The sequence below is a fragment of the Drosophila subobscura genome, chromosome U (genome assembly GCF_008121235.1).
Source record: "Drosophila subobscura isolate 14011-0131.10 chromosome U, UCBerk_Dsub_1.0, whole genome shotgun sequence".
Taxonomy (NCBI): Eukaryota; Metazoa; Arthropoda; class Insecta; order Diptera; family Drosophilidae; genus Drosophila; species Drosophila subobscura.
In genome coordinates, this window is record NC_048534.1 from 20,266,749 (window position 1) to 20,277,985 (window position 11,237).

The following is an 11,237-nucleotide window of genomic DNA, read 5'->3' on the forward strand; positions in this document are numbered from 1 at the left end:
GGCTGGCTGGTTGGGAGTTTTTTGGGCTGGAATCTATTGCATTTGGTTATGGCTATCTTGGATCTGTTTGTGTTTGTGTTTCCCCTACTTAAATTTGGCTATAGATGAGCCACTAACACCGGCCGCATTCTTGCTGTTGCCACTGAGCACCACATAGGCGGTTTTGGTTTCCTTTTGCTTATGCTGCAACATGGTCAACGTGCCCAAGGGTGTGTCCGTCGAGCTCATCGTCTTCATAAGCTATGAAATTAAGCAAAGTTATGATGTTAAAAGCTGTAAAGAGAGATCTTTAAGGGTTAGCTTACCCCATCCTGTTCCATTTTCTTCAAACGTTTCTCAATCTTATTCTTGCCGGGCCCCTTGCCATGGAACTTGTGCGACAAGTAGCGAAAAGCCTCCTTGAGGTTCAATATGCGTCCATTGTCATCAATGTAATCCAATTTGACATTCGGCTTGAAGGTTTCCTTGTCCTTAAAGTCCATAATGGGACCGCAGTGGAAACGATCACGACGGCCAACCTTTTCGTCTTCGCTGTAAGCGGAAAGGATAAACATTAGCAAGGGATAACCAATTGATTTTTGCATAAATATAAACTCCAAACACTCACCCAGCTGCCTTGTCCTCAATCGAATAATTCTTGGCCTGCAAATGTGCCATTTTGGTGTTGCTGGGCCTGTTCTTCTCCTCCCTCTCGAGGTAGCCCTTGGACAGTGCCAGGCGCAGCGCATTCGCCACACCAGCGCCCACATCGGGCTCCTCATCGAGTATGGCACGATCCTCCAGATCATCGCCCAAATTGTCCAAATCCGCTGGCTGCATAACCTCATCGGGATTCACCGAATTCCATGTGCCATGACTCAGCGCCGGCTCATCGTTGTGCGCATCCATATTGTCGTCCAGCTGCTCGATCTTGTCAAAGTCCATCATGTCATTGGAGTCCTCGTTACGATTGCCAGCCATGCCATAGGTGGGAATGTCGCCCAAGGTGCGACAAAACTCTGCCGTGGCATTGAGCACAATGTGTCCATCCACGCTGCTCAGCACCACACCCGAGCTGGCCTCATCGATGATCTCCGGCTTGATGTCACGCTGTATGGACTCAAACCCAATGGGCAAAGGTTTCTTGATGAGATTATCCTTTTGCTTCAGTTTGCGGGCCTTCGAGAGGACACGCTCCAGATCATCATCTTCCTCCGCTTCGTACTTAACCTCCGGTTTGGTTTCCTCCTTCATTTCCACATCCTCTGGCTCACGATGGCGTCCGTGACGGCTTCCAAAATTCGATGTGCCAGCCTCAGGCAAAGGCTCAAGGTCTTCGGCTTTCAGCTTCTGACGAATTTTCTTCACCTTCTTCTTGGGTTTTTTGAATCTGCACAGAAAGGGTATGGAATTAGGTTGGATTAAGGTAAAGAAAAGCTGCAAAAACTCACTTGGCCAACTCTTCCACGCTGAATGTGTCCGAGGCGAGCTGCAAATTTGTATCCTCCAATGTTTCCAGTCGCTTGCCCGCCAGCTTTGTCTTAATTTCGAGCAGTCTGCGTCTGTGCTCACGATCCTCCTCGGAGTTCTCGCCAATCACAAAGTTCTTGCGCTTCTTGGGCTGTCCCTCGAGGTCCTCGTCGTATTTCTCCAGCACGGAACGCTCGATGGGATTGCCCAACTCATCGTATTGCTCCTCGTAGACATTGTAGCCATAGCTGAGCGGATTCTGTTTCTTGTTGACGACATTCTTCTTGTAGCGCTCGTCGTCGAGCATGTTGACATTGACCAGCGTGTCGCCCTCCTCCTCGTTGAGCACATCTTGATCCTTGAGCGTTAGGATAACCGTGCGACCCTCACCAAAGTCATCCATGTCGTGCTCCACGCACAAACCCTTCAAGTTGTTATCGCCGTAGGCACGTTGGCGTGCCTTTAGCTTCTCCTGCTCGACAATGTCGGCGATGCCAAAGGCCTCATCCAGTTCCTCCAGCTCTTTGGCTTTCTTCTTTGCCTCTTCGCGTTCGTTGACCACGCGCTTGTTCTTGTCCACCCACTTGGTGACGTTGTCCGTCTCCTCATCGGACTCGCCCAACGTGCGGATGCGTGCCAGTCGCTCTTCGAGGAAACGTTTCTCCTTGCGCTGCTTCAGCTTCTCGCGCAGCTTCTCGGCCTCTTTTTTCTCCTTTATGTTGTCTGCGGGCTTGTGCAGGAACTCCCCCCACTCGTCCTTGTACGAGGAGAGATCACCATCACCGCCGGACTTCTTACTCTCGCTCGTTGTGGCGGCTGTTGCCACCTTGCTGGGTCCACTCTCCACCTCGAGCGGCTTTAGGCCTAGCTTGGCACGCAATTTGTTCGTTTCCTGCACTGAGAGCACATCGCCAGCTCCATTCTCGGGTATGGGCGAATAGCTGCGTCCAGATGCCTCGCGTTCCCTGCCAGCTGGGCCGGAAGGTTTGCGTCCAGACTTCGAAGGGGACTGGGATCGGGAGCGTTCTCGGTTGCCCCGCTCCCGCTCCCTGCCAGCACGCTTGCGGGCCTCACGTTCGCGTTCGATTTCACGCTCGCGGCGACCCTCATAGTCTGCGTGCCTGGATATTTGTGGCGGTGGTGGAGCGGAGAGCTCACCATGCCGTTCCCGCTCACGATCGCGATCGCGCTCCCGATCCCTTTCGCGCTCGCGATCCTTGGCGCGCTCCTTTTCGCGATTCCTGTCGCGCTCGCGCTCCCTTTCCCTTTCCCGCTCCCGATCGCGCTCCCTTTCACGCTCCTTCTCCCGCTGCTGGTCACGCTCGCGACCCGCTCGCTCCCTGACGCTCGGCTCTGGCTCGCGTTCTCTTTCTCGTTCCCTGGCGGACGCCTCCTTTGCCTTGGTCTGCTCCACGGGCACCTCCACACAATCCGAGCCTGCAAAGAAGAGTCACAGGTTAGAACGGGCTATCAACGTTGCTCACGAATCGCTGCTTATATCAAATTTTCGGTTTTCTTCTCTCCCCACTCACAATCTGCGGCAGCAGCATCGGAGAATCTGCAAAGAACAAACAAGAAACGGAGAGAAGAACACCAAAATTTAGTACGTCCAGAACTAGGATAGTGCAGCACCAAGGCTATGGCCGGGCCCCAGGCAGCTCCAATACAAATCAGAGAAATCGCTTCCCTATTTGGGTCTGTCGGCCACGGCAATCGCCCTTGAGCTTGGTCTGCACCAGCAACCCACATCCGCCAGCCATCGGCCACACTTACTATCCGAATCGGACTCCTCCAAGGAGATAACTTCGCTGGCACGCTCACGCTCCTTGTGCTTGTGGTGCTTGTGACGATGCTCCTTGTGCTCTTTGGTGTCCTTGTGCTCCTTTTGCTTCTTGTGCTTGTGATGTCTGTGTCGCCCCGCAGACGAGTCGTCTGTGAGGTCTAATGTCACATCTTCATCCTCAGTGGCACGTGCCTGGCGTTCTGCGGACCGCGAGCGATGTCTCGCCTTCTTGTCCTTCTTGTGTTTCTTTCCAGACGATGAGGATCCCATTTTTTCCAATATTTTTTCACAAATTTCACAAAAAAAGCAATATAAGAGACGCCAGTGTGACCACAAATAGCTTGTTGAAAAAATATCAACCGTCAATAAAATACTAAAAAACTACCAGCTAAGAAGAACAAAACACGGCTGCTTCTTCTTCCAAATTGGTTGTAAACAATAAACACGCGGAAATTTGTAAAATGGAGATCAGTAAAGTATGTTTTATTGTTTAAACTCTGTAAGTAATGCTAAATGAATTGTGCTCTGCAGAAATCAAAGAAGTCAAAGAACGCGAAGAAATCGAAGGAACCCAAAGACTCGACCCTCACACTGAAGCTGACGGCACTGAATCGTAAGCGAAAGGAGGTCATCCGCGTTCTTGCCCTAAAACACGAAATCCTACTCAAATCGGGAGTTTCCTACTTGGAGTACCTAGAGCTGCGTGCCGAGATGGAGCGATTGAATGGCCTCAAGGATAATTTTACGCGACGCGTTGACAAATTGAAACAACAAGCAAAATAGTTTATAAATTCATTGTAGTCTTTGTAATTGTTAAACTTAAAGTAGGATCTGTACGAAATATAAGGAATATTTGATAATTGTCAGATAACAGTTAAAGAAAAGAAAAAAAGGCTCTGCCGTTCACGTACACCTGCATTGCAGTGATTCGTACCAATACCAATGCATTGCAATATGCCGTTTTGCTTGTTGTCTGTATGCGTGCACTGCTTATTCGCACTTCCCTACGGAGCTTTCTAGGAACTTTTCTGCCGTGTCCGCAAAGTACTTCCACATGCGATTGAACTCCTCCTGGTATTGACGAGTCATAACCTCATCTGAGCTGATTGTGCAGTTCTCGTAGTTAGCACCGAATCCCGAGTTTGTCCAGTTAACGGAGCCGCTTATCAGCACACTTTCGTAGGGTCTCGGCCACTTTCGTTGCTTCATTTGCAGAATCTCTTGCACCCGAGCCACGCCATCGATCACACAGAACTTATGGTGCATTATGAGATTGGTTTTGAATGGTCCGCGCACAGGTACACCGAAGGCAGCCATCTCCTGTATCTTCGAGCTGCCAGAATAAACCATTTCGCGATCGCTGATCACACGAATGGATACTCCTCGCTGCAGCGCTCGCTTCAGGGCCAACCATAAAGTGTTCGAAGTGAATGTGTAAATGGCTATATCAATGGAGTATTGAGCCTCATCCATCAGCACAGCAATCTTCTCCAAGCTCCTTAAGCTGCAGTGAGAGTTACTGCAATCGTTTGTATTTGTGAAGGACTTGCCACGATGATGATCTAAACAAATTTCCCCCAGTTCGTTGAAGAAGAGAACCTCGTGGACACGGCGGCGTCGCGAGTGCCTGCGCGCGTATTGGATTGCCTTCCATAGTAGCTCCGAGGCTAAGGCGGTGCCGGCAAACATGGTCACGGTGGCCAGGATGGAATGACTCCTTACCAGATCAAATATTTCAACGAGTTCCATTATTTAATTTGTTTCTGCTTCTTAGTAGTGGATCGGAATGAGCGTGCGAAGTTATTTTTGAGGGTTTTTTGAGGATGCGTCGTAGATTTTTTGAAAACATTCCGGGTCTAGTTCTCGAGGTTACATTGGTGCATTAAATATACTAAAATTGCGAAAATACTCCAAAATACTGGTATAGTGACGAAAAACTGCAAGATGTGTGACCTGAACATGGTTGTCTATTTAAATATGTGAACAACTTGGCTACAGCCTCAGAAACAGAGCAGGTACTGACAACCGATCTGATTCCATATCCCAAATAGGTTTTTGGCATTTGAGTGCTGACAAGTACTGTAAATGGAGCGCAATTTGTTGAAAAATATCCGTCAGCCACTTTTTACATGTAAGTGCATCGATATATCGATATATGTTCAACAACCCTGCGCACTGATCGCATTTCGAATACCCATATCCCGCTTTTTTTGACATTGCAAATGAAAATATAAAAAATGAAGACTTTACCGTCCACAACAATTATGTCCACTGATACCAAGGAGCTGCTGGAAACCCGTGATAATGAACTGAAGAAGGTGCTGCAGTTGAAACTGCTGCTGGATGCAATGCGCCGCTTGGATATGGGAAAAAATCAGAGCCCCGGAATCAAGCGGGCCCTCAAATTGGTGTCCATCGGGGAATTTATGCGTTTAGGCAATGACGATGGCCAGCAGGATTATGTACTTGGTAAGTGCTGGTACTCTGATTTGCAATTCATAGGTTAATTTTAATGTTTTTGGCAGATCTACAGGAACACAAAGTCGTCCCGGCCCTCTCCTACACGGACCGCAAGGCTCTGCGCACCAGTCTGACTGCCAAGCTGCAGGAAAGCCTCACACCCATTGCCGAGCTGGGCGACCAGATACGTGAGGAATTCCCCGAAGTCTTCAGCAAGGACGTGGAACTCAATCCGGGCCAAAAGGAGATCATCAGCCTGGAGGTGGAGCATCGCGCCAGTTTAGAGAAAAAGGGGGAGCTGCTCAGCCGCAAGTGCGCACTGCTCAACGATGCCGCCGAGCTGAAGATGGGCCCGCACCTGGTGAACGAGCTCCAGCTAAAACAGGCGTCCGCGGAGGTGACCCAAACCAAAGCGGAGCTGCTGTGCAGCTGCTTCATGAATGAGATTGCATCGCGCACCGAGCACAGTGTGAAGGCCATCAAGGAGGTGGAAGCGCATCTGGATGAGCTGCTTAGTGCCAAGAACTCCGCCACCAGCACCGAAAAGCGTGCCAAATAATTATTAAACTCACAACAAAAATAGTTTTAAATAAATTGCAAATTGTCCTAGACGGGGTTGTTAGGGCTGCGGTATATTTTTGCGGGTCATGCGGTATCTATAAGTCCGCGGTCACACTGCAGCTGGAGGATCCCATTGACCATGACCGAGACGAGTCCCAGTGAATCCGAGCCCCAGGCGGAAGAACTGCCCGCAGAGGAGGATGCTGCGGCCACACAAACACCGCCAGACGCTGCGCCCACACTCTCAACAAATGGCGGCGGGCTCGCCATGGACGGGGAGGAGGAAAACGATGGCGTCTCGCTGGACCGTGACGATTCCGCCAGCTTGTTCAGCACCACCACAACGACGACGAGGAGCAAGTCGCCGAATACGCGCAAGCTAAACCGTCTGTGCAGGCGCGTCAAGGCACCCAAAATGGTGCCACCGCTGTACAAGTACAGGTGAGGCGGTGCAGCAGTCTCCGAACCACCGCCCTGTGACCATCCCCTTTGCACCTTTTTGCCAGCTCCCATGTGAAGGAGGATCACAATCATCAGATCTTTGGTGTGCAGTTTAATACCTTTCTGGAGCGTGGCCAGCCACAGGTATTTGCCACCGTTGGCAAGGATCGTGTGTCCATTTACGAGTGCGTCAAGCGTAACGAGCAGGAGGATACCAACGGTGGCCTGCGGCTGCTGCAGGTCTACGCAGATCCAGATGTGGGTACAAGTACAGCACAGCCCATACATGAATGTCAAACCTCTTCCCCTTCCCCCTTTGCAGACCGATGAAAGCTTCTATACGTGCGCCTGGTCGTATGACACTGTAACGGGCGATCCAGTGCTGGCCGCTGCGGGCTATCGTGGTGTCATACGCATCTTTAACCCCATAAAGCATCAGTGCAGCAAAAATTACATTGGGCATGGGCATGCCATCAATGAGCTCAAATTCCATCCGGTGCGGCCGCAGCTGCTGCTCTCTGGCAGCAAGGATCACTCGCTGCGCCTGTGGAACATTCAGTCGGATGTGTGCGTGGCCGTCTTTGGCGGCGTGGAGGGACATCGCGACGAGGTGCTCTCGATTGACTTTGATTTGCGCGGTGATCGCATCATGTCCAGCGGCATGGATCACTCGCTGAAGCTGTGGCGCCTGGACACGCCCGACATCAAGGAGGCCATCGAGCTGAGCTCGAATTTTGTGCCCGGCAAGACGACGTCTCCCTTTCCCACCATCAAGGAGCACTTTCCGGACTTTTCCACGCGTGACATCCATCGGAATTATGTGGACTGCGTGCAGTGGTTCGGCGATTTTGTCTTCTCCAAGTCCTGCGAGAATTCCATTGTCTGCTGGAAGCCCGGCAAGCTGTCCGCACCCTGGCATGACATCAAGCCGCAGGAGTCCACCACCACGGTCCTGCATCACTTTGACTATAAAATGTGCGAGATTTGGTTCGTGCGTTTCGCTTTCAATTCGTGGCAGAAGGTCCTGGCGCTGGGCAATCAGCTGGGCACCACATTCGTATGGGAACTCGACTGCAATGATCCGAATCTGACCAAGTGCAGCCAGCTGGTGCATCCGAAGAGCAACTCCACCATTCGCCAGACATCCTTCTCCAAGGATGGTTCCATTTTGATTTGTGTCTGCGACGACAGCACCGTCTGGCGCTGGGATCGTGGAAATTAATTCCACAAATTTGTCTCATTCGTATTCGTATTTATTGCATGCATAATTTATTTTATTGGAAAATATATAAGTAATATTTAAGTCATAATTGCAACAAAAAAGGATATTTTTTTTTTTTTTTTAAATATACACCAACCTCATACAAATATCGATACACACGTTGTATTTCATCGATAAGCATAAAAATAAAAGTGGTGCTGAGTGCTCATTCACCAACCAAATGGTTGGTCATGAAAACTAGCCGATCTTGTGAAGATTTTATTGATAAATCGGATAAAATTATAGTTTAAGCGCTCCGAATTCTAACAAGCCATTAATATTAAATAGAACATCAAAATCGAGGAATCTGATTTAAGACTACGGTATACTTTACGGTATAATTTGAAAATGAAAAAGTATGTTTCGGTATATTTTCGAGGCCCTGACAGTATGTTTTGTCGATTAATCCGCGGTCACACTGTTACCAACACTCTTGCTGTTGTTTTTTGTTTTGTTTTTAGACTGCGATTTTAACAATTTTAATCCAAATACGTTGCAAAAATGCTGACTGACCGTGTGATAGCCACCAAGGAGGCACTGGTTGTGGCCTTGGGCGACAACTGGGAGCGCTACAGAGCCAACATGAAGAATTGGTTTCGCAATCGCTGGACCAAAGAGGAATTCGACTGCGAGTGCCGAAAGATCATGTCGCCGGACAAGTTGCATCTGCACAACCAGTTTCTGCTGGCGCTGCTGAACAAGATCGATGCATTTGCACCCGTAGAGACAACGCCGCCGCTGCAGGCCAGCAACAGCAACCGCAGCAAGCGGCGGAAGCGCAGCACGCGGACCTTTGCGGAACGTTTAAATTTTGAAATTTTGGAGGTGCTGGATTTTGTGGCCGAGGACAATATGCAAGTGATACGACCACCGCCCACCGTGAGTGGTGATCAGCCGATGCAGCAGCATCCGCCCACTCAACGTTATTGCGCCCAGGAGTTGTTCCTGCCCGATGCGGGCTTCATTATGGGCCGCTTCCTCATCGGCGCTTGGGAGATTGGTCTTGTGTCCGTGGACGACAATGTGGCCGAGTATGTGGCCATGGCAGTGCAAGTGCTGCTCAAGGATCTGCTGGGCACCATCATCAAGAAGCGCAAACACTACAAAACCAGCGGCGAAGGCAACTTTTACTACGATGTCGGCGCCCCACTGCGAGATCCCGCTCTCAGGAACACTGTGACCCGCCAGAAGGTGGACGACACACCCCTAGAGCTGGACAAGGAGCTGAATACGGCCAACTTTATGCGGCGACAAAACGATGATGTTATCTTTCTCTCCGCCTGCGAAGAAGTGTAAGCGGCAAATTTGGTTTTTGCTTTATTTTGCTTGACTTTTCTTTCCCATTCTGCAGTGAGCCCAGCGAACGGACGCTCATCACGCTCAAGGATTGCCAGCTGGCGTTTAGGGATCGCAACTTAATTGGCTCCCATTCGGTGTACTCAATCAACATGGAGCGCTTGAACATGATGATGCATTAATCTCAAACCAAAAAGTATTATAAAGAAACTTATTTAATATTTCATGTGGCAGGCAGAGCACAAAGGGTGCGCTTATATCGTATAAAGAATTCCCTTAACACAATTCACGTGGTGGTGGATTAAAGGGCACGTGACCGGGCAGAAATTGTTCCGCTTTGAATGCTTCTATTTCTGCGGGTGTCAAGGATTCCATCGTGCTGTAAACGGAGCTGCCGCCTGGTGGCTGTGGTTGCTGAGGCTGTTGTTGCTGAGGCTGTTGTTGCTGCTGCTGCTGTTGTTGCTGCATCATTTGCTGCTGTTGCTGTTGTTGCTGCATCATTTGTTGCTGTTGCTGCTGCAGGAGCTGCTGCTGTTGCTGGGGATTTGCTTGCTGCATCATCTGTTGCTGCTGGGCCTGCTGCTGCTGCATCATTTGTTGTGGCTGCTGTTGCTGGAAGCCTACGGTTTGTGCTGCTTGAGCAAACAAACCACTTGGCGGCTGATGTGGCTGTTGGGCCACCTGTCCAAAGATACCGCCACTGGGATTGACTGCAGCTTGACCAAAGACACCTCCTGCTCCTGGCTGCTGCTGTTGTGGCTGCTGTTGAAAGCCACCAAAAGGCATTTGATTCGCTGCCTGTGGCTGTGCCTGTGCCTGAGCGAATATATTTCCCCCCTGAAAGGGCTGCGCTGCAACACCCTGCTGCTGCTGCTGCTGCTGCTGTGGTTGTTGCTGTCCAAAAACACTTCCTCCCCCAGCAACATTGCCACCGCCAAATATGCTGCTTCCCGTGTTGCCAGCAGCCAGGGAGCCACCAAAGAGGCTTTGTGTATTATTAACTTGATTTGCAGCGCCCAAGATGTTGCCGCCACCCAGAGTTGGCTTACTGAAGATGGAGCCAGCGGTGCCATTGCCAGCCGTTGCTGCAAAGGGATTCTGATTGGGCGCACCAGCGACTGCGGAGGTGCCTCCCTCTGGTGCATCGAAGATCTTGATCATAACATCGACCACCTGTGGTGTGGCCTGCACCATTGACTTCATCTTGTTGGTGGCCTCCATGACCTCACGATTGAACTGTTGATGGAACTGATCGAAGCTGTTCAGGCGCTTCGCCTCGTAGCAGAGCAGTCGGACCTCCTCGAAGGACTGATCCTCAATGAAGTTGGGAATGTTTCCCTTGTCCTTGAATGGGCCGTACACCGAGAAGGGCCACATCTTGCCATTGATGCTGGCCTCCATGTCATTCTTCAGCACCACTCTGAAATAATTAAACAAGTTTTTGTTTTATTCTCCTCTCAATTTGTGTTCGTTGTGGCGCGACTTTCTCATACTTTACGTCAAAGTGTTCGTTGCTGCACTTGGTGCCAAAGCGGCAGGAGCCCTGCTGGAAGAACCGACAAATTCCCATGCTTATTCACTTTTTAATTAATTAATTTCGCTAAAAATTATAAAAGAAAACAAAGTTGTGCCGGTGAATGTCTGATTTTGACTTTTGAAATTTCTGGGCACATTGGAAATATGAATTTTAGTGGTATTTTGTATTTTGTTGGTTTACGGTCATATTCTATTTCAAGCCGCTCTCTTTTGATATGGGCATGGCGGGCTCATTTTAAAAACATTGTCATTGCATTTATTATATAAATAAAATTACAGCCGCTTGGAAGTTTCTTGGCAACTTAATGAAAATAGGGTAGGTTGCCAACAAAGAAGTGGTTAAATGACGTATTGTTCAATTCCCTCTTATGTGACATTTCCCATTTAAATATTTTTGAAAATATGGCATATATCGATATCGCGATCACACTGCTCGTGTCTCAGAAATTT

General features: G+C 49.6%; 7 protein-coding genes across 8 annotated transcripts; 4 read left to right on the forward strand and 3 right to left on the reverse strand.

Annotated features, from left to right (window-relative positions):
• Positions 1–17: 17 nt before the first annotated feature.
• LOC117902640 (U4/U6.U5 tri-snRNP-associated protein 1) lies at positions 18–3,573 on the reverse strand. 2 transcript variants are annotated; one of them, XM_034814165.1, is made up of 6 exons: positions 3,223–3,573; positions 2,717–2,886; positions 1,431–2,638; positions 608–1,369; positions 306–531; positions 18–240 (listed from the first exon to the last, which is right to left on the reverse strand). In XM_034814165.1, the coding sequence occupies exons 1-6, from the start codon at positions 3,500–3,502 to the stop codon at positions 85–87; spliced, it is 2,802 nt and encodes a 933-aa protein (XP_034670056.1). In that variant the 5' UTR covers positions 3,503–3,573; the 3' UTR covers positions 18–84. The 2 variants fall into 2 exon arrangements, with proteins under 2 accessions (XP_034670056.1, XP_034670055.1); XM_034814164.1 differs by having other exon boundaries at positions 1,431–2,886.
• A 53-nt stretch (positions 3,574–3,626) lies between these two features.
• LOC117902646 lies at positions 3,627–4,105 on the forward strand. Its single transcript, XM_034814171.1, has 2 exons — positions 3,627–3,708; positions 3,764–4,105. The coding sequence occupies exons 1-2, from the start codon at positions 3,694–3,696 to the stop codon at positions 4,013–4,015; spliced, it is 267 nt and encodes an 88-aa protein (XP_034670062.1). The 5' UTR covers positions 3,627–3,693; the 3' UTR covers positions 4,016–4,105.
• LOC117902644 (mitochondrial cardiolipin hydrolase) lies at positions 4,013–5,309 on the reverse strand. The gene has a single exon (XM_034814169.1). The coding sequence runs from the start codon at positions 4,979–4,981 to the stop codon at positions 4,223–4,225; it is 759 nt and encodes a 252-aa protein (XP_034670060.1). The 5' UTR covers positions 4,982–5,309; the 3' UTR covers positions 4,013–4,222.
• A 104-nt stretch (positions 5,310–5,413) lies between these two features.
• Positions 5,414–6,299, forward strand: LOC117902645 (augmin complex subunit dgt2). The gene is made up of 2 exons (XM_034814170.1): positions 5,414–5,701; positions 5,758–6,299. The coding sequence occupies exons 1-2, from the start codon at positions 5,470–5,472 to the stop codon at positions 6,249–6,251; spliced, it is 726 nt and encodes a 241-aa protein (XP_034670061.1). The 5' UTR covers positions 5,414–5,469; the 3' UTR covers positions 6,252–6,299.
• Positions 6,300–6,371: 72 nt separating this feature from the next.
• On the forward strand, positions 6,372–7,960 carry LOC117901789 (polycomb protein esc). Its single transcript, XM_034812699.1, has 3 exons — positions 6,372–6,694; positions 6,760–6,952; positions 7,017–7,960. The coding sequence occupies exons 1-3, from the start codon at positions 6,393–6,395 to the stop codon at positions 7,914–7,916; spliced, it is 1,395 nt and encodes a 464-aa protein (XP_034668590.1). The 5' UTR covers positions 6,372–6,392; the 3' UTR covers positions 7,917–7,960.
• A 406-nt stretch (positions 7,961–8,366) lies between these two features.
• On the forward strand, positions 8,367–9,536 carry LOC117901557 (transcriptional adapter 1). The gene is made up of 2 exons (XM_034812355.1): positions 8,367–9,247; positions 9,307–9,536. The coding sequence occupies exons 1-2, from the start codon at positions 8,457–8,459 to the stop codon at positions 9,431–9,433; spliced, it is 918 nt and encodes a 305-aa protein (XP_034668246.1). The 5' UTR covers positions 8,367–8,456; the 3' UTR covers positions 9,434–9,536.
• On the reverse strand, positions 9,459–10,905 carry LOC117901556 (ras-interacting protein RIP3-like). Its single transcript, XM_034812354.1, has 2 exons — positions 10,745–10,905; positions 9,459–10,671 (listed from the first exon to the last, which is right to left on the reverse strand). The coding sequence occupies exons 1-2, from the start codon at positions 10,819–10,821 to the stop codon at positions 9,528–9,530; spliced, it is 1,221 nt and encodes a 406-aa protein (XP_034668245.1). The 5' UTR covers positions 10,822–10,905; the 3' UTR covers positions 9,459–9,527.
• Between the last annotated feature and the right edge of the window lie 332 nt (positions 10,906–11,237).